The 26023-nt window shown below is 41.9% G+C and overlaps 1 protein-coding gene across 5 annotated transcripts in view; it reads left to right on the top strand.

Moving 5' to 3' along the window:
• Nucleotides 1–26023, top strand: part of tns1b (tensin 1b) — a gene marked incomplete at its 5' end in the record, with an annotated part of 174492 nt that overhangs the window by 134378 nt on the left and 14091 nt on the right. For 3 of the 5 annotated variants that reach the window (XM_080038119.1, XM_080038120.1, XM_080038121.1), the window contains 6 exons: nucleotides 452–581; nucleotides 1547–1612; nucleotides 1883–1999; nucleotides 17440–18957; nucleotides 24915–25108; nucleotides 25208–25343. In XM_080038119.1, coding sequence (XP_079894245.1) covers nucleotides 452–581; nucleotides 1547–1612; nucleotides 1883–1999; nucleotides 17440–18957; nucleotides 24915–25108; nucleotides 25208–25343 — 2161 coding nt within the window. Of the gene's footprint in view, nucleotides 1–451; nucleotides 582–1546; nucleotides 1615–1878; nucleotides 2000–17439; nucleotides 18958–24914; nucleotides 25109–25207; nucleotides 25344–26023 lie in introns of all 5 variants that reach the window. The other 2 variants (XM_080038122.1, XM_080038118.1) reach the window with 1 other exon arrangement.

Genomic DNA, 26023 nt, shown 5'->3' with positions numbered 1-26023 from the left:
CTGTAGGGAGAAACTGATTGGATAATAATGCTTGTGGAGCAGCCATACATTATGAGGGATATAAATAAATAAAAATGTCCAATGTTTTTTGTAGCTCTGTGCCTGTGTGGAGAAAGAACCACTGAATGGAGCCGGCATGGCTTTGGCTCTTGATTAATTTGGGTTCACTTGCACTCAGCATTGAAGTCCTATTCAAGTCAGCTATAGAATAACTTTATTTTTGCAGAAAAACCTTTTTTCCTGAACATCTTAATTGGCATATGGTAGGCAATAAATCAGCCACATACTGAAATTGTTATTGTGGCGTACCTATGGAGCTAAAAAGGCATGTGTCTGACTGCAAGCCAACACTATTTAACTGACCTGTTGAGTTCTGTTGGCACTGCCTGATGCACTGTTAGTAATCTTACGGAATTGTTTAAAAATTATTCCGATGGTTTTCACCTTCCAGCTCAAGTGCTACCACAAGCGCTACCGCAGCCCGTGCCGAGACGTGATATTCCGGGTGCAGTTCCACACGTGTGCGGTTCACGACCTGGGGGTGGTGTTTGGGAAGGACGAGCTTGATGAGACGTTCAAAGGTAAGACATTTAGGATTAAGTCCTCAGAATGTCCACAATGACGAGACATTGTTAATTGTGTGCAAATAATCACTTTGTGTGTGTGTGTGTGTGTGTGTGTGTGTGTGTGTGTGTAAAAACACCATTTTCTCCAGCACAGGTCAATTTTGAGATTTTTTTGTCATGTCTTCTTTCATACTATAACACAGGACCCTTAGAGACAGCTAGTGTCTGGGGGTCGGAGCAAAGGACAATCAGAACCAGAACAGTCTGGGACTCAGAACAGGACTAGACCCAGCTGTCATTTTCCATCTTTTGAGTCTTTTTTTCTGCATTTGTTTTATTTGGATCATTCATTTAATAAAGACATATTTCTTAGAGTCTATTGATGTTAAAGGTCTCTCTCCTGTCCCCCACATACATACGTGCCAAACCATGCCCTTGCTGACACCCCTTCAACCATCAACCCCCACCTCCAGCCCACATTGTCTTTTCAAACTAGTCTCCTTGCTACCTCAAATATAATGGATTCATTAAAAGGGGGCACAGACACTGTCTCACTTTACCCCACAGCATTTGTCTCACTTTACCCTACTGCCACAATTTGAGAAAAAACTACCTCTCTCAGCAATTCAGGCTAATATTCAGTTATCATCATCACATGGTTTCATATGTTGGTAGTTCATCAACATGTGTGATGGAAGTGTTTCTACCTGAATCAATTTGATTAGGCACAACAATCGATTAAGAAAATTAACTTTTACATGCAAAAAAAAAATTTGTGAAAAAAACATGCTTACAACATCACCATGAGATCCTCTCTTTCATGGCCAAGGGGAAATGAGAGGGGCTTGACGACATATATCTCACATGACGAAAAATATGAACATTTTGTTATACAAAAAATAATACTAGTTTCAATTGTTGTAATTCCTTTTCCTGTTAACGGAAGACTCATGTTCTCTGTATTTATTCCATGTGTGCAGATGACAGGTTTCCAGATTTTGGGAAAGTGGAGTTTATCTTCTCCTTTGGACCAGAGAAAATACATGGTAAGCATCAGTGTGTGTCTGTGTGGGGTTTGGAGCCCGGCTGGTTTGGAACCAAGGACGTTCCAGTTACTCATCTTAGCAAGCGTGACAACCTTCAGATTTGAAATTTTTGCTTTTTGTGGTGAATGTGTGACATTATTTATTCAAAAACACTCACAGCTATCTGTTAAAAATCATATCAAATATAAATGAAAATACATTAATTTTTTCTAACTCATGATTTGATGACATTCACGTGTTCTGCTCTGTCTCTTGGTACTCCTGGTCAAGGTGTGGATCACCTGGAGAATGGGCCGAGCGTGTCGGTGGACTACAACACACAGGACTCTCTCATCCGCTGGGACTCCTACGAAAACTTTAATCAGAACTGTGAGGACACTGCAGACGGTAAGCACAGTTGGATTATTAATTGTATTTTGCGTTAAACTCAACAGATTCTATCCCTGAGTCCCCTGGCTCACACACACAAACACACACATACACGCATAGGCTGCCAACAGTGGACTGTCGGTCTACATCAACCAAGTGTGAACTTCTATTTCTGTTCTTTTAAAAAATACAAAAATACAATAGAAGATTTACTATTATTTAAGACATCCTGTCACAGTATTACTTTAAATATACTTTTTAATTTGAACTTTTTAAAGAAGTTGCAAACAGGGGACTTGAATCCTTGAGCGATATCACGCCTACATAAACACGCTGCCAGAGGTCTATCCAAACATTTGAAACTTTTTATAAAATAATAGCAGTGCAAGATTTCATACCGTAGTGATTAGCCTAAACAACTCTGATTTATGAGGGGGACTGATGTGGTGGTGACTTTTTAACCGTGTTTCACACACATCACAATTCAAAATAAATAGGCATTGCTGTGCGCTGTAAAGTTAACAAGGTGTTAATTACACTGATCCTTTACAACCGTAGTGGTCCTCGTGGCCACTTAAGGCTAACACGCAACAATTCCCAGAAAACTTGTATTTGTAGCCACACACAACACTTTCATGTAACTGCATGTAACCCATTAGCGATGGTTTCAATTTCCCTGCACACGCTTTTCTTCATTAGCAGTCAATGAGTGGCTATTGAGTTTTGGAATTTCATTTTTGTGAAAGGGACCTGCATGTTATGTAAACTCAACATGTGAAAATGCATTTCAATGTGCCTGAGAGGAAGTTGGGATTCTATTTTAGTTCCTTTCTTTCTTTCTCACTCTCTCTCTTTCTCTCTCTAACACACACACAAAACAGCTTGCAACCAAGCTGACCTCTGTAACAAGGCTCTTATTGTCTGTCGGCGTGACGCAGACGAAGGATTCAGCCTGCCTCCTAATGGAGTTTAAAGACTTTTTCACACTATCATCTCTTTAAAAGTCCCACACGACAGGGTCAAACTGAAGTCACATCCAAGTTCAGTGTTGCAGTGTTTTATGAGAAAAGGCACAGTGTAGTAGTTGTATTTACTGGTATAAATGCTTACACTATACAGTATTGTTTAGGTACTTTACCGCAACACAGAATTGCTCCCATACTTACAGAATAATATTGTCCTAGGACCAAAACTGTATGTAAGTCAAAGCAGTAGCTTATCCTCACGCGAGTATCGAGAATCAACCTAAATCCGCATTACGAGGTTTCTTAATGCTGTCCTGGTTGTAAGTGGTTGAATGATGTTTTGAAAAGGGAGGAGGGTGAGTGATACCGCTGAATTCATTTGTGGTTAAAATGATGGCCGCAGAGAAGCCAAAGGGCCCTGTGGGACCGGAGCGCACTGCTAGACATTCTTGGGCCCAGCCACAGGCATGGACAGAGCCTTCTCTGCTGACCAAAATGCTACTTTCTCTGCCACCCAAAAAAGGAAGCAATGCTACGCCCTATAGGGATTGCATTGCGAAGCCTGTTGTTTTGCCCTTGGGATAAGAGTGATTGTTGGGGATGCTCAGCTTGTTTGCTTATAAATGTAATGACTTTCCACCTGTGGTATAGATGAAAAACTGATATTTTATTCTGAATAATTTTTTACAAGAGGATGTTAAGTCTTGCTCATGTATTACAGAACAACCTTTAAAGGGGAACATAATGTGATATTGCAAATGCATATAAATAGATTGCAAATGCTTATAGATATTCTATTCTTTTCGAATACAGTGATTAAGTAGTATTCAATTTAGTTTCCTGCATGATCATTCTCACCTTGAAGTTCCAATCCTCTATATCAGCTTATTTATATCATCAGTTCTTGTCCAGGGTTGTAACAAATGTAGTAAAGTAAAAGTATTTACTATGAAGAGTGGCCTCTGGCAGTGTTAAATCAATGTTACGAGATCATTTTATCTAGAGCATTTTAATATTGTAGCTGCTTAAAGCTGAGCTAATTTGACCCACTTATAGTGTTAATAATAAATCATGTTTGATGAACTGATCACTTTTTGTTCGTATAAAGTCTTAATTTGCTTGGTAACTAGCAACAATATCAAATAAATGTAGTGCATTACTAAGTGCAGCATTTACTTTGACATGCAGTGAGGTGGAAGTATACTATTTATTTTTATATAAAGGTTTCTGTGCCTATATATTGTAAAAATAAATTATATGATTGATACAAAAGTAAAATTCAAAATGGTTCTTCATTGGATTTAATTACATTCCACCTGTGCTGGTCTGTCAGTGATCTCCTCTGCTATCAAACTGGCAACAGCAACCCAGTTTCACATGAGGAACAAGCGTATTCTAAACAAAACAGAAGTATGATGTTGTGTATTTATCTACAGTATGGATTGTATACTACTTTTCAGGAACTAACAGAGCCCTCCCCTCTCCCCCTCAAATAGACCCCCTCAGTCTACCGGATAGGCAAAGGTCAGAGGTTACTTCTTCTATCATTGCCCGTAAAGTGTCTGCCCCACCCTCAGTGGCAGCTCGAAATAGTCCTTTCTAAAATAGAACAGGTGCAAGTCTCCTCTCATTCTGTGTCAGTGGAGGTGAGCTTGTGTCTGTCTGTGTGTGTGTGTGTGTGTGTGTGTGTGTGTGTGTGTGTGTGTGTGTGTGTGTGTGTGTGTGTGTGTGTGTGTGTGTGTGTGTGTGTGTGTTGCGTGCGTGCGTGCGTGCATGCATGCACGTGTGTGTGTGTGTGTGTGTGTGTGTGTGTGTGTGTGTGTGTGTGTGTGTGTGTGTGTGTGTGTGTGTGTGTGTCTTTAATGACATCTCACCCTCGCATTAACACAATTGGAGCTATAGACATGAGCAGGAACGCAATTGTGAGTGTATTGTATGTACATACCCGATAATACACACAACACCACAAAATCACAAGCTCTTATCCAGCTACTTTAGACTCAGTGTTCTTGATAACACTGTACAACTCCTCCTATCAGCACAGACACTGCATTGTAAATGTACCTAACTTACTGTACAAACAGCATATAAAGAAACAGTTCAAAAACTGTTCCCTCGCACAGGAACAACCAGAGAGAAAGGGTTTCCAGGAAACTGGAGTGTTCGCACTGTCATTTGGCTTCACTTTGTTAGTGCTGAAAAGGCAATTAACTGCCCTCACATACTGGCTTTAGGAGCCGAGAGGGAATACAGACAGGATGTATATCTTCCCCAAGTGTTAGTTAGAAAACAAAAAGTGTTGTTGCTGTTGGGCTCGCAGTTTGTCAGGATTGTAGTTCCTGTGCTGAGGAAAGCGATAGGTTTGTGCCCTCGTTGCTTATCAAGACACTGCATGAAGCTGCAAATTATAGGGCAAATGTTTTGTTGGGCTCAACGTTGGGTAACATTGCAGTCTTTTGTGGTTGTCGGTTCCCAAAAGATTGATGTTGACGTTCATTGTGTTTATTCGGTAAAAACAGCTACGCCTGCTGTGGGTGGGTTTCAGCATCAAGGATTCTTGTCATGCCTGCAGCTTGCAACAGCACAACAAGAAAATATCCGAAAACTGTACTCTTACGCAATCCACCATGATGTTTGAACAGTGACACACAATTGTATTTATGAAATGATCAAATCCTCAATTGTGGAAGAAGGATGTAGTTGGTCGTTATGACCATATGTTACAATGTGGCATTTGGCTCTTATATTCACTTTCTTTCTCTTGGTATGGACTTGAGATTTTCAATCTAAAGCCCTCTGCACCAGCACTGCTATGTTAATGGTAGTGGTAAGGCTCTGTTTTATATTTTCACATTGTGGAAAAAAAGAGAGAACAAATAGGTCTCTATCTAAAAAGCATACATACTAATAGTTACTCTTTTGAGTAGTTCAGTTCCATTATATACAGTATGTGATATAATTTACACAAATCTATGCTAGCAGTAACCTTTGCTGTGTTTGTGTACATCACCTCTTCATTAAGATGAGTAATTGTACAGTATATGGGAAAAAAACACACACCAAAACAACACTTAACAGATCTGCAGTCAGGGTATTTTGCATTTCTAAAGCTCATTTCCCTTCTGGTTCTGAAGAGAGTTTTGTCATTTGGTCAAAAGTTTGGCCCAGTTAAATGTTAAGCAGCCTTTAACCGGCATTTAATACTACTTAACCTCTCTCTCTCTCTCCTCTGAGGAGTTGGAGGAGTTAAAGGCAGACTCCCTCCACCCAACTGTGAAGCTCTTTTGTGCATACATTCACAGGAGGAGGAGTGACACAGAATGTCAGTGTGGGTTTCTTGCATGCTGCTGCTTAGCACAGACCCCGACAGACAGTTCTTAAGTTAAGTACATGATGAGTTTGTGTCCAGGATTTCTATTTGATTTGACTTGTTTCAAGCTTGGCTAGCTGCTGAAGTGTTCAACCTGCGTCCTCTTGCTCTTAATAACGCCGGAACGTTGTCACAAATTCATCAGCTGACGTCTTACAGGACATGTGAGTAGCATGCACAGTACTGTAGATGTGGAGATTCACTGTGAACCAGAAAACTGGATTTTGACTTTACCTGGAAATGTACTAACTTATTGACATCCGGTTATCTGTTATCCAAACACTTGGCCACATTGTGTTTTATATGTTAATCTTTTTTTCTTTTACTGTTTCACCCATGCTCAGATGGAAAGTTATACTTGGAGGTTTAATCTTTTACAAATGCTTTTATCCAGTGCTGATGAGGCGTATTGCATGCAGCCTGCTTTTAATTGGCTTATTGCATAATTTTGGATTTAATACAACTTGTATTTTTGTAGTTTTGTCCAAATGATATCATGTACTTATACCAAGTTAATTGCTGAGATGTGGAAACGCAACAACATGTCTAAAGGGACACAAAAACATAAGTGGTCTGAGCTTTGAAATGCAAATAGTAAAACCATCACCGAAACTGTCCATTGTGAACATTCATCAGACCTTGCAGACCGACATCCTTTTTATGATAACAAAACAAAATGGCCTAAACTACAAAAATAAGACCTAGGCTGTGCTTAAACTAGGCTGTGCCGCAGCAAATTGTATAAAGTAAATGAGTGTCCTTGATTTCTCTATGTAAGGTTTGGATGCCATTAGCTTACTGTTTATCCAAGGTCCAACAAGCATTTCCCTGTGTCTGGCAGCCCAGGTGTGTATGTGTGCGTTTTGTGTTGTTATGAACTTTCTCAGCAGGAGGTTAATGCTTCCCTCTTGATCCCATACACATTAGTCAGAGGGGTATGTCTGTGTTCCCCTTCCTCATAGCCGTAACTAAACTAATAAAAGGGATGAGTTTACCATGGTAGACAGACTATGTGTTGCTACATTCTTAAAGCAAGAGAATGTGGTTCAAATGAGTCACGTCAAATGTTAAGTCTGTGTTTGTGTTGCCTGCTGAGATACAGACAGCAACTATGGAAGTTGATGCAACAGAATGATATCACTGCCAATACTATGTTTTTGCTTCATGGATGACTGACTTAGGAAAAATATTAATCTTCTGGTCCAAAAGTAGTTTCAAAGGTAGTTTCATAAGCCAGCCAAGCAGTAAATAACTACTGACAACAGGGAGATACAGCCATCACCAATGGCAAATGAATGCACTATTCATAAACTTGACATTACAGTGGCCAAACCTGAGTGATTCTCATGCTTCCTCATACACTCTCAGCTCGAAATGATGATCTAAATTAAAACTTAAAACCATGACCCTAATGTTATTGCTTATCACTGTATAATTAAAGGTGGAGTCAGCGATTCTGGAGAATGTGTGTTGTCAAAATCACTTTTTGTCAAAATCAGTGAATGTATCCTCATGAATTGCTATCTGTCCGTACTGTTTTACTGTTTGTAAATAGTGCTTAATCCTATTCGAGAATTGATATGGTATGAACATTGTGGTGATGTTTCCCCACAACAAGGACATAAGTGGGCAGGGTCAACCGCACAGTTGCACTGTTGATCTGGAGTCAGCGTCTTCCTCATGGGTACTTCAGCAGACTCAGATAGGACAGGATCATCTCCCTTCCCCCAGTTGATGGTTGGGTTCTCTGTTGTACCACTCTGAAGATATTTCTATAGTAGTCATACCGTTTCAAATAAGTTGTTAGATGATTCTGTAAAAATGTGAATAATTTATACTTGTCTGTGTGAGTTGCTTTGAGGTTTGAACATCAAGCTCTGGACAGCAGCTACCCATCTCTGGTGCTATCTGCCGGCCTTAATATTCGGACACGTCACAGCTGACTCCGATGCTCAGTAAGAATGTGATCTTGATGAGACGTAGACATCGCAGTGGCGTTGCTCCAAGAAGAGGTGAAACGTCTGGTCCTTTGTGTTGGCAACAGGCTTCCCTGCTATCAATCCCTCAGTCTGGTCTGAGGCTTTGGGCAGGATTAGGCTGCTTTGACTCCAAACTTTGCACTGCTCCGATTGCGTAACGGCCAAGACAGAAAAATAAAATTGCCTTCTAGAAAAAGACAAGTGGCTTGTGTTGTGGAGTGTCCCCAATTGGACCCTGTCTGCGAGGGCACAGGGGACAGGGATTTCTGCTAGGCGACAGCCACGGACTGTAGGGCAAGTGTTGGCAACGAAGATGTCAGCAACTTTTCAGACAGAGGCTGACGGTTTCTAACTTTTATTGTAAACAAATCCTTCAAAGCTGAATTTCACTTTGGAAAACTTTGGTTTGCTTATATTTTTGTACTAAAGAGTGAGAAGTGTAAAGATCTTTGCAGGACACAGCTTACCCAGGGGAAGAGAGTGCTACTTATCTGACGTCCATAATGCATGGGAATGAATGAGTGGTCTGTTGCCTCCCCGTTAATACAGCTTGACTACAGCTGTTGACCAGACATTCTCCATCCCCTTTTCCATTTTTCTCCAGCCATCTCTACACAGCTGATCAGGCTAAGAGCTCCATAGCAGAGCCAGAACATCATTAATAACGATTAGCATTCCAGCTTTCTCTCAACATCTACTCTTCATATGTCTTTAATCAAGTCTTAATATCTTTGCACAGTAGGAGTAGGGGCCTTTAGAAGTGACTTTATCTTGGTGTGGTCTTATACAGTTTCCAGCTGACCGCCCAACATTCATACACACCTTTCTAATTTCCAGGTCAAGGAATACTGTAGTAGAATAGTTAGCTGTGTTAACTCAATACAAGATGTATTTTAATAGGCACAAGCACATTATCCCTCAAACAATTGAGTCTTTTTCAGTGTTAAGTGTTTTGCTAGGCAGTATGAGTCAAATAAAAAGCAAGGACGGAAATAAACGTAGGCAGATGAAGACCAAGGGTTGCACTTTCTTTATTGGGCACCACTGGTTTGTAAAGGTTGTGTAATTGGCCCGGGGGCATCCTTCTACACGGGTCACTTAGCTTACTAAATAGACCCCTTCTGAGCCAAGGGGTGGATGGACACGGAAGATGAACTTTACGAGGCAACAGGGACTACCTCTTCAGCGTGAACTCAAGCGCTTTCATTTTGGGCTCCATTGGGAACACTGGTCCTCTGCTCTCTTTGTTATCATTCTGTTTAAATAGAGTCCTATTCATGCGCCAGTCTTTCCTGCTGTTTGTCTTAACAGTTGTTTTTGTTCCTTCACATTCAGCTGCATGGAAAAAAGCAATTATGCTGTCATTATTATGCCAATAGCAACCGGGAACAAGCCCGATTTTGTTAATTGTTCACCTCCATTAGTTGGTTAAAGGTGGAGTCAGCGATTCTGGAGAATGCTTGTTGTCAAAATGAGTTTTTGTCAAAATGAGTAAATATCTCATCACCATATGTTACCTGTCCGTACTGTGTCTGCGCTGAAGACAAATCTGTTGTTAATACACAGCCTAGGATCTGTAAATAAGAACGTAAACAAAGTGGCCAGGATTGACCCACTGTAGATAGTAACAATGCAAATACATTTTGGCTTTGGTAAGTATTTGACTCGACCTATACGATTTAAAATTTGTAGCACAAGGTCAAACTGCTGACCAGATCAATTCACTAATAGCAGTGCCTTAGGTTCATCCATCCATACTAACACAAGGCCGAGAGAGGACATGTCCTTGACTCTGCACTAGTGACTCCTACTGGTGGTTTAGGACACCTGTATGGATGAGGTTTGGATGTGAATACATATTGATAGCCACTATGAGTGCTATGCCATCCCAGTCTTGTTTTAATCACAATGTGTAGGTCAACAGAGCGATTAAGAAATTGTCATGTCCATGTCAAATAAAATCTAGAATACAATTCAACCCACTGCAAATAATTGTATTGATACAGCCTTCTTACAGCAGGAAGTATCTGGTCAGGAGCAAGAGCAGTTTGTGTCAGAGGCATTTGCCAGAATGCTGATTAGAACAAGGGCTGACGACAGTTCTTCGAAGGGAGATCTGCATAAACTATCAAGGCTTCAGGCAGAATGCAAACTCGACCTTTGTTGTCTCGCCAGGCCACAGCTAGCGAGAGTTCGCCCATCAAAGCATCTCCTCACCTCGAGAGAGAGAGAGAAAGAGAAAGAGAGAGAGAGAGAGAGAGAGAGAGAGAGATAGCATGAGCCAGCTCATCAGACGCTAGCTCCTTATTTGGCCCTTTAAGATTTTTTTCCCCACACAACGCTGCTTCTGTTAACGACCACTGATGACTTTTCCTGAGACACAACCTCATCCAGAGTGGAACATAATGCTCTGCATGGAGGAACTATCTGGCTGATATATAGCACATGGCATACGTGTTGGTCATATCAATGTCTATGCCTATGTCTAAGCCTCTTTTTTTCCTGTAATATTTTTGCTAAATATAGTCACTAGCTCGACCCAGACTGCCTGCAGGTAACTCGTGGGAGGTTACAGTTTATGCCGCAGCAGACTACTTTTAAAATACTTAGGCATCAATACACTTGCATAAGAGACATAGTTGAGTCACTTTGAAGCAGTTCTCTGCAGAAACATATGCATAATACTATCTACAGCAATGCCATAAGGGCACTTATAGCCAGTTGGAAGGTGAACAGAACAATTGTATTGATATACAATATCCTTCTCCTGGCTGTTCCAAGCCATCCTCCATTATCTTGTCCTTTGTTTTCCCCAATCCTAGCAAGTTTGCACTCACAAACATTGATTCACAGTAATCTCTGATGCATATTTAATGAGCGGAAGGCCAACAAGTTCTTCCTGTACTTACATTTGACTAAGCACCTTGGGGCTATGTTGGCAATAGCTTAACAGTATTTAAAGGTACTGCATATCCTGGTGTGCATCTACAATAATAAAGCCAATCCAAAATTCTAAATTGAACTTGTTGCATTGGCATCATTTGTGTGATCCTCACATTTGTGTTGTACAATGTAGATTGGGATATGGTTGAAATAAATACTGCATAAGAATCATTTTGTTTGCCAGGTACCCAGGTTTCTCACAGTACGTCCTCTACTTACACAAAAACTATTTATTGAGTCAGCTCCACATCAACACTCTGTTGACTCTTGATTTCTCAGTCTTCTCTGATCTCCACAAGTCAAATGAGTCCGGCTTGGAAGATGTGATAGCCTCTTGTGTGGATCATTTACGAGGCCACAGTATTACTTTAATAGCTGTCCTTGAGCCCTCTCATACAGTAAAGGCATCCTTTGTTGCCAAATCAATAGTTCAGCCATTAACTTGGACCAAACATGGCACTAGGCTATACTTACTTACTTTTACACTGTCATGCTCTGATACTGAAGCTCTTTATCCTCTCTCTGGCTTCTTGAATGTAAATAAAACCGAGGGCTTTATTCTCGTTGGGCTATTGGTGGTTTTTAGCAGTTAAAGCCGGAGGGGATGTTCTCAGAAAATGTTTCATCATTGATTATTATTAATGTCACAGATGTGACACAGACCCCCAACTGTTTTGGAATTGCCACACACACTCATACGAGCACACAAGCACATTGTAGCACATGTTGTGTTTATCCATGTAAGCTAGAGGGGAAACATGCTATTTCCGCTGTAAAGGGGGATCTATTGCCACAGGGGTCAGAGCTCAAAGTTGAAAGATCAAGAGGTCACACAGTTGCACCATCTGGCCCGAACAACCTTTAAAACTTCGGCTGAACCTTCCTTCTACAAGACTTTTTCGGTTTTGATCCACGGTGTTGTACGTCTGCAATCTTATGATCATCATGTGCTTTGTGTAACTTTCTAATGCTGCAGCTTTCCGCACTTGTGAGAACCCAAAGCATTATTAAGCCCCTTTCTAATGAAGAGTATACAGGTGCAACTAAAATCTTGTTTCCACTGACCGGTGGGGTTCAGTTCATTGTGGCTCGGAACCCATTTATTTGCATTTCCATTGTCAAAAACTGCAAAGGGTCCTAAAATAAGCAAACTGTGCTGTACATATTTATGTCGTCCTTTTGTTAGGGTACCAAGACATCCAAAAGGGTCCCAAAAGGGTGGAAATACACTGCAGTCTGTTGATTGGTCGATAGTATCATACTTGTGAAAGAGATAAATTGCTGTGTGAAGTCACCTCGGCCAGAGTGAAGAGTGGAGAAAAATGTTGCCTGCAGCTCTTTGTTTCCTTTGTGACGTTTTTCCTCTTCACTGAATTAATCACACTTTGTCCCACTGCTTCGATATCACGATAGTCATGTAGCTGCTGCGGCCAGCGCCGTTCAATGGCTCTGACCCATAGACTGTATACTCTGACTAAGGCTATTGCTGTCCGGTAAAAACCCCGCCTACCAAGTAAAGGTGCTGTCAGAAGTGGAAATGCAAGCCAGATCTAGGGAAACTTCCCTGCAGAACCGTGCCGTGCTGAACCGAACCAAACGTTGCAAAAGGGGTCATTCCAGGCTGGTCAGATGTGCTTCACTCTCCCCTGCTGTTGTCAGGGAGTAGGGATCCCAGACGTTCGCCTATAAATTATGTGCATGGGATCACAGAAGTATTTACCTCCTGGGAGTACGCAGAAAAACACCAACGTGCACAGACACACACACACACACACCCACTCTCTCGCACACACTGCAAGATATCACGCATATATGACCTTTCTTTATCACATGAAGGAACACCATCAGAGGTTATTTGCAGAGGCTTATGCATGACCATTTCAACCTGAAATGAAAACAGCAGCAGATATAGCATCGCACACAGAAGCAGTCTCAACATAAATAGTCCGCCCGCTATAAAAAGTCTCGCAAGTGTGAAGTGAAGGATTATATTTCCTGTAGTACAAATGGGGATTCTGTGGATGGCTCATCAGTCACGTCGTCTCTAAAGCAAAGACATGAGCTAGTTAAACGGGGGGCGGACTAAATTGGGATTTCATTTGACATGAGAGCACCACATACCGCAGCTAGCCTAATTGCGGTCTTTACCGTCATCATCATCACTGTAAGAATACTCTGAGAAGGGGAAGGATGTGGAGGAGGCTGGCAGAGAGAAGAGAAGAGAGATGGTGGGACGTTCTCTCAGTCAAATGAGGGGGAGGGGAGCATGATGCATCACAGCTTAATCCATATTCATATAACTTGCAACACATCTGTTTCTGCTTGAAATGGGGATGTAAAAAGGAAGAAAAAAAAAGTTTTGCGGAGGCCGAAGTCACATGTTTCATTCTTATCAGCCAGAATGACGAATGAGGTCGTTGTCAATTGTTCTGGATTGTTGTGCGCAATAGTAAAGTGACTGTCCTGCATGCTAATGTGTACAGATGGCAAGGTGATATGAAGATGGTGGGCGGCAGACTGAAGAGCTTTCAAACTGCTGGGAAGAGGTTTTGTTTTGTGTGTATGTTGCATTTGTAAACCATGTTTCAATCCAAGTGAATAGCTACTTGAATTAACATGACCAACTTCATACATATTTTAAGTTTTTTTTAACAGTGAGACATTGAGCTTCTCTTATACTCTATATACAAATCAGATCAGCTGCCATTCAATCTAGTCATCTTTTTATTTTTTACCCACTGAAGCTTTTCTGTTTTCTCCATCTGCCTGCTGCAGGGTGGAGTTTTCCCCCAGCGTCCTAGCTTGGAGAGAGCTTGTTAAATGACTGTTGTTGGACAAAGTAACTCTTTCCATTACATGAGTGTTTTTCGTCACCACCGGGCTAAAGGAGGGGCATCTCTGTATATGAGTATGTGTGCAAGGATAGAGTTTATTTCCACCAACAACAGTATATCTATCTATCTATCTATCTATCTATCTATCTATCTATCTATCTATCTATCTATCTATCTATCTATCTATCTATCTATCTATCTATCTATCTATCTATCTATCTATCTATCTATCTATCTATCTATCTATCTATCTATCTATCTATCTATCTATCTATCTATCTATCTATCTATCTATCTATCTATCTATCTGCCATCTTTTATGTATTCATGTGTACAAATCTTGAAATAAAGGGTATTTCATTAAAGCAAGAAGCTCTTATTTGTACAGTGGGGACTGGCAACTGTATCTAAAGGAAGTACGTGTGGCGAAAGCCAACTGATGTCATTCTATCAAACGTTACAGTCCGTATTTCAGTTGCCCCTTACCCCCCCCCCCTCCTCCTCCCTCCCTCCCTCGTGCACCGTCAAACAGGCTGTTGTGATAGACCTCCCACATACGCACAGACAGCAGGGCCAGCCTTCAGACTAGTGAGAACCACTGAGTAGCCGGCGACAGCAGAGTAGCCGTCCTGATCTGGCCAGACAGACAGATATTCAGGAGAGGGAGGGAGGAGGAGGAGAAGAAACCGTAGCCAATCTCTCATGTCCCACCCCGGGACTCCTCCGCAGGGCTTTTCCCAGGTTACAGTAGACTTGTACTGAGCCGTCGTCCACTGCTCACACAGGTAGGGGAACCTCCTCCTGTTGAGGTGTTTATTTCTTTTGACAAAGCTTTGATCTATGTACTTTAAAGGTAACTTGAGGGCCAAGTGTTGTAATCCAGGCATTGAGGCTGTGGAATCGGTTTTGAGAGGTATCATCCTAGTTGCGCCTGTCATATTTGGCCACAGGGCAGGTGATTATAAAGATTCTGAAATGGAGAGAGTTAGGGGAGCTCTTCTTTCACGACTTATGTCTATGTTTGTCAGCATGGCTGATGATTTTAAAGTGTGGGTGTATTTGTGTTTGCATGCGCGCACACGCGTGGCTGGGAATGTATGCACATGTCCTAACTTGATACTTGAGCAGTTTCATGAGCTATATAAATGTGCAATGATGACTTGATTTGGGACCCCCATCCCAGCAGCTAACTTTTCAGGGGAGGTATCATTCACTTTAGTGGCGAATTTAAGGTGTAGTCAGCGATTCTTGAGAACGTTTGTTGACTTGACAAAATCACTTTTTGTCAAAATCAGTGGATATCTTGTTATGATACGCTACCTGTCCTTACTATTTGTGCGCTGAAATAAATTAAAGTGTAAATACACAGCCTAGGCTCTGTAAGTGGGTATGTAAACAAAGGGGCACATCGTAGCTAGCAACATGGCCGTTTACTGAGCCTAGGCTCTCGATTAACACTGGATTTATTTTCAGCACACACACAGGCAGCGGAGAGTGAGAAGATATTCACTGATTCTGACAAAAAGTGATTTTGAGTCCCAAAATTGCTGACTCCACCTTTGAAGGAACGGATACTGAAATACGCCAATTTGCATTACAAATGTTTTCTTAGTTCGTTTTATGCTATGGTATGTTTTCAATATGGTAATCAAGCAATGCTGAAACAGGCTATTATCAAACTAGACATGCTAGAAGCTATTATGGCCTCATTTTCCCGCATGTGGTCCACCAACATACCAATCAAAGTAAACTCACTAACGACAAAGTAGCAGAAAACATTTTCTGTGACCAAAAGCTGCCACATTTGTTTCCAACGGCAGCCTGACAGTGCGACCGCTATAGTGCGCCATTCCCCTGGCAAGTTGCCGCGGGCCAGGCCAAGGAGACCTTGCAGTGCCCAAGCTTGTGTACGCCCACCAAGCTCCATTACAGAGCACCGTATTCACTAAAGCTGAGATTGAGATATGTATACGTTACTGAGACAGACGGCATCTTTGTCCGGCTCCTTTCCCAACGTAGAATTGGACTTGGTTATAAGGACATGCCATCATCGTGGGTAATGAGGTTTCATGGGAACTTAAAGGTTTCTTGGGAACTATAAGAGAAATGATCAGACAAAGTATTGCTTTTCCATTTGCTCTCCTGATGTATGTAATCACACAGACTGTGACTAAATGAAGGACGCAGAATGTGAGGTAGTTGTGACTGGTTTTAGACTGAGTACTTTTTTTAGAAAAGCCTTTTGATCCTTGATCACATGAAATGAGTAAATCATCTGTTTGTGTTGGTGAAGTGTGATGGCTGTATGAGAGGATACGGGAGGGATATAAAAATAAAACTACATGTTAGCTTATGTGTATATACTGTATGTGTTTCAAATGTTTCTCTGTGACTGTGACTCTGAGTATGTTGAGCATTTGTTTTGCTTGAGGTTTTTCGGAAGGCCTAGAAAAGCCTCTGGACCTCCCTTATTCAATAAGGCTTATATTCAAGTAATTACTAAATTCTTGTGATTTGGACACAAAGTACACAGCACCCATACTCCATTTCACTGGAGTATCACCATGTGAATGTGTATGTGCATCTACTGTACAGCATATGTGCATTGGTTTGCACACAATCTACAGTGCATCAGCATTCCGTTGTGGCTTATGAGACATCACAATGCTGTGGCTTATGAGACATCACATCAGTAGATTAAAAGTCTGCGGTTTCCATTCATCCCTAGATAAGATTATCTTGTTCACAGTTATAAGGCTCATAAGCAAATTGGAAAACTGATCCATCTTCTATTGGGCCAGTTTTCCTCAGTTGCCACACATTTATCCAATGGACTTAAGAGAAAGTGCAAGGCAGGCTACTGTGACTTCATAGTTTTTTTCCACTGCACATGCCACAGACCCTGCTCATTTCCTGAAGCTGGTAGAATAGGTGGACATGAGCCAGTGTTTAATTTTATTGCAGCTGTTTTGAACATACTCACACAATCTCCCACTATCCCCTGCTTCTCTCTATGCTAATTCCTCATTATCTGCTTCCTAATGTCTCTTGGAATCCCATGTAAATATATATAGAGGATTACACATCCACTTCTGTAATGACCAAAGTACTATGGCTCTGAAAAATGAGAGACACTGCAGGCAAAAATATAATTTTTTTCAAGCACTGGTCAATTGTGAGATTTTAGGGCTATTTTGCTTCCATAACATGTCTGCTTTCATACTTGTATAAATAAATAAAAACTGTATACTTGTATGAATAAAATCAATTAATTTACTTATGAAAAGGGTTGGGGAAAGCTGAATTGTAGTTGAAATTTGGCTGAATCTGTTTCTAACGATCCTGTATCATTCTGTGTTTGTTGTAGAAGTCATCCATACCGAAGGACCCTTGGACGGCAGCCTCTACGCCAAAGTTCGCAAAAAGGAGTTGGTAGAAGGAACGGTCACTGCAAACGGCCTCCCAACCACCGCTGTTGACCATGCCCTGCCTGCAGTTGACCACGCCTTGTCAGTGAGCAGTGACTCAGGAAACTCTACTGCTTCCATCAAAACTGACCGAACTGATGAAGCGACAGTAGCACCTCAGGTTTCCACAGTGAGCCACACACACGTTCCTGTAGGTGAGGAGCTACCATCAGTTCAAAACCACGCCCCGCCTGCGCAACAACCAATCAGTCCCCAAGAGAAACAGGAGCTGGAGCAGCTCCTGAGCGGCTTGGAGGGGCCCATGCATCGACAAGGCTACCTGGCCACCCCGACATCCGCTGTTGGAGGAATGCTTCATCTGGTGCCTGCCCAAGTCCACGTCAATGGACACAGTAGCATCGACCGCGAGACAGACATTTTAGATGACGAGCTGCCTACCAGTCATGAGGGCTACAGTGTGGACAGCTTAGGGACCTTCTCCTCCACGGATGGGCGTGCCACACCAGCTGATCTTTACTACCAGTCAGAGGCACTTATCAATGGCCAGGACCATGTGCAGTATCTGGAGCGCAGCGCCCCGGAAAAGCCTCTGGAAATTGTCCAGCCTCCACAGGTCGGCATATCCGGCAAAACCGTCACTTTGACCCAAAGCGACTCAGCTCCGTCCTCTGTTAACTACATGGCTACACAGAATGGTAATTTATACCGTTCTCAATCATTCGGCACAGAGCCAAACTCTATGCCGCCAGCTCCCGCCCGCACCACCAGTAGCAGGGAAGCCGTCCAGCGTGGGCTCAATGTTTGGCAGCAGTTTGGCGTACCCGCGGAGCCAGTGACCGAAGGCCTCACTTTCAGTATGCCCCCTTCTGTAGCAGTGATGCCCAGCCACCACAGCCTCCCACAGTTCCCTAATCGCCAAAGCGCCTCCCAGCAAGAAATTGAGCAATCCATTGAAACCCTCAATCTCCTTATGTTGGACCTGGAACCAGGTCGTTCACTGGTGCCAAAGTCTCAAAGTGCTCCACTGCGGGAAAACAGCACTGTAGTGACCACCCAGCCCTCCTTCTCCCAGAACCAAAGCAGACCCTCCTACCAGGGTGATGCTGCCATTCACACACACTTTTCCGGCCCCACGTCTAACCATGCCAGCTACTCGTCACCGGCTCAGATGTCTCCTGGGATGCCCAGTACACCAGAGCCTGCACCTGTCCAAGGATCTCTGAGGTACACATCTGAAGGGCCCATAACAGGTCCTTCTTCACAACCTCCCTCCACTGTAGCCGGTCACATCCAGTTAAAGCCAATCAACACGTACCCACCGAGCACACTGTCTGAGTCTACAGAGGTCTCTGAGCCCCAGAGATGCCCCAGTGCTGCTTCAGCGTCGCCGCAGCCTAAAGACAATGAGCCAGATGAAGTCTTCAACGTTGAAGGTCTGGTGGCCCAAAGGGTGGCAGGTAAGACCTAACATCTAACATTAGATTTCCAACCTTGGTTTTGCCTGTGGCAAACTTTTAATAATTCTAAACAAACAATGTGTTTATTATTTCCCCAACCAACCCTTTATCCAGTAGAAACAGTTGCTGTTTTAATGGTCATTGCGGGCGCCCTGTTCTAATTTCAATACCTCACAATTTATTATGTATTGTTCATTCTACCATCAATGTGTAAGCGTTGTTGTTTTTGTGACAGATGAAGCAAGACAGAACATTTACTTAACAGCAGTGTTGGGAATAACGCCGTTTAAAAGAACGGCGTTACGTAACGCCATTCTTTTTTCAGTAACGGGGTAATCTAACTAATTACTTTTTCCGCCGTTACACCGCCGTTATCGTTACTGAACGTTAAATGCGGTGCGTTACTTTGAATTGATTGAATAAACGGTGTAATCCGAACGCACCCCTGGCTCCATACTACACAAACTGCTAGTGAGGAGACCGGTGTGTGGATGACATTAGAACTGTCAGTTAGCGCCGTCACGTCAGCGCCTGTTTAGTGAAGTTTCTTTTTCTTTCTCTCTCTGTTGTGTGAGCTACGAGCGTGCACGTTGGCGCAGTAACCACCTATCAATCCACGATTGAAACGTGCTCTCCCTGAGTTTGTTTGCATCGCCCTTGTGAGTAAATGCATTGAGTTTCCCGATCTCTATAAATTATAATTTATGCACGCTATTAAACGGACGTGATTCGCCGGTTGCAACAGCTGTTTAGCGTGTCATCACGAGCCGAATATTGCTATTGTTCTTTTCCTGGGATCTGTATGCTGCTGTGCTTGTTAAAGAAGGAAATAAACAGCGGATACATCCTTACTCCTCCTCTCATCGTCTCATGCTTCATAGTCTGACGTTTTTGGCCTGAAGTGGTGTTTTAGCTGACACCCCTGAAGTGAATCCAGTGATATAGCAGATCAGCACGGTACATTCAGCAGTTTCCTCTACTACTTTTGTTGAGAACAAAATACTGCAGGTGCAGGATAAACCTCTTGCTGTCTGTTGATGTGCAATACATATTGAAGGTGATGTAGCTTACAAGTAGGCCTACCTGTCTGTTCTACTCATTTCAACTGACTTGTGAAAACTGCTCAGAAAAATCAAAATTTTGACATATAGCAACTTTTTTTTTTACAGTAGGCTAACGCAAATAGTTACTTTCCCTGGTAACTAGTTACTTCTATTATAAAGTAATTCAGTTAGTAACTCAGTTACTTTTCGGAACAAGTAGTGAGTAACTATAACTAATTACTTTTTTAAAGTAACGTTCCCAACACTGCTTAACAGTGATGTTGAAGCTATCATGCGCACACTGTATACACATCTCTCTCGGAAAAATGTGGCTCTGTCCTTATCTCATTTCCTTTGAATGTCACCTCATCGGTCCACATCACTCAGGCTCAAACAGGAAATGTTCCCTCCAGTCCGGCAGGTTGACTGTCCCTAGATAAGCACATCAGACATCCGGCAGAGCAGCAAGAAATGGAACAAAGTCAACATCAAGCAGTGTAGTGTGATAGCTGAGCTCTCAGATAAGAAATGCCAGAAAGAGGTTTTTCTAGAATCAACAAAATGGTTCACTTCACTTTATTGGCATTACAATGAGCTGTTAATGCTAGTTTAACACCATTAGGAGTTGGAAATGTAGTGGGATAAATAGAACTCACATAGGAGGACTTTCTTCTTCCTGTGTTATAGGAATTTTTTTCCATTACTTTTTGGGATATGTTTCTTTTATGTTTTTGTTAATATTTAACCATGTACATAATCACTCATAGGCAGGGGTGTAGTGCTATTTTCATTAATACCAGAGTGCCGTTCTGGTGCACTCCAGCAGCACTACACCCCTGTTTACAGGTTAATTGTAGGTTGTCCAAACTTTGGTAACAGGAACAAGAAACCTTTATGTAACTGAAACATATCTGTCATTTACTGTCTTTTTCTCTTGTTCATGCCATAGGCGAGACCTCATCTCGCTTATTTCCGTTTTGTCATCATCATTCTTCTCTCTGTCGTCGTTCGTCTGTTTACCCAGAATACTCGGCTCGTGCCAAAAGTGTCATCCCCAGCATGACCTCTTCTCAGTCTGAGCACCACCGCTCTCACTCCCTCTCGGGTTGGTTCTTCCATCCTGTCTGAAGGAACTCTTTAAAAAAAGGAGACTTTTTTTTCAAGTGTTCCTTCAATCCAAGTTCAAGTCTGTATCTGTTTTGCCTTGGAGTGCGGTGGTATTTGGTTTGCATTTAATGCTTTCTCCTTTCTTGTTCAATAATTGACTGAACCTTCAACTGTTCTTCCTCTTTCTCCCTTTCATACATAACACATTTCTCTCTGTGTCATGTTTGGGTTGGCAGCATTGTCAAACTAACCACTGACCACGTTTACGATTAAGGTCCATATTCTGGTTAAGACAATACTCAAAATAAGGTGTTTCCATGCGCAGCAGTTATAAGAATATTCATGTTACCATGTCAATCAGCCTATTCTGAATAAACCAGCGACATGCACTAGTAGTGGTAGAAGCGTCATGACATATGACGTCAGCGCGTAATTTCTGATAATAATTCTCGTCCTAAAGAAAATGAACACTCTTTATGTCATTACTGTCTGAAGGAGGTTTACACAATGGTTTACATATGCTAGTTGAACAGCCATAAACCAGGGCATGCGTCGCAAACTGTGACAAATGCCGAATCAACTCCAGTGGGAATAATTAGTGCGATTAAGGTGTAGACGTGCCTCAATAATGTGATTAAGATTGTGATACTTCAGCTGTCTTAATGCAATTATGGCTAAGTCTAACTATGACCTTATTCTGATTAAGGTGAGCAGGAACTGCTGTTAACATGGTGATGTCTTAATCGGAATATGATCTTAACCAGGCTAATAGCATAATATATGCATGTAAACATGGTCACTTCTCCCCCTCTGCATACATCCTCACTCATCATTCCCTGTTTGTTCTTTGTTGCAGTTTTATACCTGTGGCATAGAAAGAAATAACTAAATTGGGTAATGTTAAAGTTTCACAAGAAGGAGACAGGGGGAAGCACAAAGGAGGCTCTGTCCCTTGCCAGGAGAGAGTGCATGTCACAAGATCCATTTTGTCAAACTCTGGGAACAATAACCAGTCCAGGGCTAGGATACACTAGCCCCATTCAAGGCTGCTTTTCTTTTTTAACTCTTACTATTTTGAAGATTTTACAGAACCAGACAAAAGACACCAAATCTAGGGAGAGACCACAGTCCCGGTTGGACACATCACTAAAGCCATACTGTACGTCCATTGGGATAGCAGCGACCACAATGCAGACAGGATTGTTCTGTTTAGGGCCCTAGGGTGTTAGTGGGCAGTCTGACCTCTTTACTGCAGACAGCAATATCCCTTTTAATGACGCAACGCAACCTCAGTGTTACGAAGTAGATCTTGTAGAGTCTGGAACAACTTCTAATGAGGTCATATGTAGTCATCATGACGTTTATATTCTACAACACATTCAGCATGGTACAACATTGTGTTTTTTTTAAACAACAGATCATATTAAACGCAATTCTCTCATTGATATGTATCGAATTTGCTAGGAATGCGTTCCCCTGTCTCTCACCCTAGATAACCTCTCTCAGCTGCAGCTTCTTTAATTTAAAATGAAAGAAAGGGATCACCTTTTAAGGCGAAACACTGCAAGTGAATAGGTTAACATTTGACTTATATACAGTATATCATCGTGAAAATTTGACAATTGATTACACATATTTAAACAATCCTTTTTTGTATTACAATTATTTCAGAACAGTTTGACTGCAAATGTGGCAGTATCTGACTTATTATGCGTACATTTACATCTCTTTAAAAACCAAAAATCTAGGTGCTGGAGTCAACATCTGTATTTTATTTTTTTCAAGTGTAGTTGATGTAAGTGCTTAAGAAGTTGAGATGTTTTGGTCAGAGTATTGTACATTTTCTTTGGAGAGAATGACAGTTAAACATGGTTGTACGGCATATGAGAAATATACGCAAACAGACAAGGTTTAGTCAAATAAACCCTTAATGTACATTTTGGACCTTTGATTTATACTAGTTTATGAAAGAAGACCTATTATGGAAGAAAACAAACTGAAAAAACTTAATTCTCTGCCTGTAGTGTCTCAGCTTAAGTTTATGTTTTTGGAATCAACCCCATGCCTATCCACGTGATAACTGGATTTTAAATAGATGAGAAATTGGAGAAGAGAGAGAGAGAGAGAGAGAGAGAGAGAGATAGAGAGAGAGAGAAAATAACGTCAGTCTCTCCAGCCATCCCAGCTGGAAGCTATTAGCCGTTGCTAGGGGTAACATCGCAGTGTTTGACAGTGCTCTACTGTAGAGCTGGGAGAATCGTGGGTACATCTGGTTCTCAGTTTCCAGGCCTCTGTGTGCGATGGTGGGTGTGTTACTGTTTGGGGGTGTTGACTACATGCCTTTCAAAGCTGTCAGTTCCAAGATTTTTTAACCAACACCCTGCCAACCAAGCTGGAGATAGATCAAGCATTCTTTCAGATGGCATGATAGGCTCCCTTTAAAAAAATATATATATTTCTTTCTATTATATAAAAACAATCCATGAAGTGTGTTGATTTATGACCCGTAACCTAATAATAGTAATAGAAAACACCTAGACATTTGGAATATCCTTTTTTAAATCCTTTTCTAACACCTCAGATTTGTTACTGGTGTGGGATTGGCCAGGATTTTGCTCCCTGTCTTCAAAGTGAAGCCGTTGGAATGGGATATTAATATTTTTACAGTTTCCAAAACAGTCAGAGCCGTAGGGCGTGCCTACACGTGTTCCCATGTATGGAAAGGTCTGTGTGTATCAAATTGACAACAGCCTTGAGTTCCATTTTTAAGGTCACTATCAGCTTTTGTTTTTCAGTTCCTCTATGAGATCATTCCACCTTGGCTGAGACATTGTAGCATTTACAGTAGGTGTGAGAGAGGAGCTCGAGGAGAGAAGTAATGATCATTCACCCAACATAGTCTTTCAGTCTGAAATATGAAACTCTTAGAAAAAGCCCAGACTAAGCTGCCTCAGCACAAACAACACCACACAATTTATTATCCCCAACTTCACCGCTTTTTACTTAAACTTATTGTGTTTCGCTTTGTTCTTTCATTAACCTTCATCTTGTTCCAAAAGCCCACGGCGGCCAGTGCCAGTGATCGTCTTTCACGTTGGCTTTGCCGCTTTGGCCAGCATTTTGGGCTTTGGCAGCTCGGCCCGCCAGTCAATGCATCACATATTAGCTTAAAGCTCTTAACTCAAATCCTGTTTGTTTTATGCTGGTAGCTTTCTCTCGCTCTCTCGTACTCAGGATCTTTTTTAGTTTAAACAAGATTAAGTGAAATAAGCTTACTGGCTGCTTTGAGGTTCAGCCAGAACTGGCCACATTGGGTAAAAACTGTTATCTAATGATACAGTGTATCAGAAAGTAGCCATCATTTCTGTGAGAGAACATTTACTCCCTGGCATTCCAAAAATATTATTTATTATATTTTCAGCTGATGCTAGGACATCACAAAGGTTGAGTTACTTTATTTTCCCTCAATGTTAACAATAGTTTGTGCATTCTGTTTTGTTTGATATGTCATTGCAGAGTGGGGTTATTAATGGTCTTTTTTTGTTTGGTTTATTGTTATGACTAAATGGGCTTTGGTTTGATCAGCGGCTACCCCTTCATTAACCTTGTGTGAGTGCATGTTGAATTCAAAGGTTTAAAGAACTATGCGGTGTGTTTGATTGTCTGCACAATGCACACAATGGCCTGTGCGCTGAGCATTCACAATGGCTGACGTTGATGAAATTGCCGGAGGAAGTGGAGCAGTGGAATGAACAAGCATCCACTACATAGCCCTTGCCCGATTCTAACATTCTCTTGCCGTCTCAGGTGTCCTGTCTCGTGCGGTGCCCTCAGACGAGCCTGCTACTCTGCCCCGCCGGCGCATGGCCAGCGAGGGCCAGTACCAGAGCGGCCCCGAGGACGGTCCCTCTCCGGATGTCCCAGTCCGCTCCCCCGTCCGCTGTGTGTCTCCAGAGTTTGTCAATGCCCTACTGATGAACCCCGGAGGGCGACCTAAAGAGGTACAAGAGCATACACTTCAGAATATTTGTTAACCACTCTTTTCTATGCACATATACATATTAACGTTTTTCTTTTGATCTAATTGTTCTACTTTCCAGAGACACATGCACAGCTACCGCGAGGCCTTCGAGGAAATGGACGGTCAGATCAGTCCTACACCCACAATTGGTGGTGAGGTGTTTCCCCAAACCCCCGCCTTCCCCGTCTCGCCGCAAACCCCTTACTTCAACCTGTGTAAGTTCCCCCCTCCGGCTGACAGAGGGCACCGTGGAGCTCTAGCATAGTTAGATGTTCAAGAAGACAAAGAGATGTAGGCCTATTCCACATTCAAACTGAAGGTCGGATAACAACGTTTTAATGTTAGTCTCGAGGTTTTTGTAGCAATAATTACTATCATCAACATATGACAATTTTTCTTAAATGTAGCCTAGAAGATTAACTTGTGTTACTGAATATACTGTAGGAACATTTTCCGTTTTGTTTGGAGTCCCTTGGCAGACACTGAAGATTCTTCATCTTGTCTTAAATTAGTGGAACCCAAAAAAAAAGAATATAAAGGGAGAAAATATTGTGAGTAGTAAAAGAATCACTCCACTTTTACCCCATTTCATTTGATTAAGATTGTAAATGGGTCACATTTTGTAATGTTGAATGCAAAAGTGGGAAGTTGCAGGCTTCTGGCCTCATCAAAATGCCTAAATGGCAACATCTTCTAAAGACTGAATCCCACTTTTCTTACAAGAATTTCGGCAGTCATCAATCAACAGATGCATAATAGCCAAGTCAGTTTGGTCTTAAAATTGGTCCAAAGTTCCAGGACTGGCTTGCTACTTAATCACATTTAACCTTCATCTGTCTTTTTTCTACCCAGTCTGTCTCTTTTTAGTATCATGATGAAGAAATATGAGATATTC

Source organism: Ammodytes marinus (genome assembly GCF_949987685.1).
Source record: "Ammodytes marinus genome assembly, chromosome: 12".
NCBI classification, from domain to species: domain Eukaryota; kingdom Metazoa; phylum Chordata; class Actinopteri; order Uranoscopiformes; family Ammodytidae; genus Ammodytes; species Ammodytes marinus.
The sequence above is the reverse complement of the archived record's forward strand: the minus strand, read 5'-3'. Positions and strand labels throughout refer to the sequence as shown.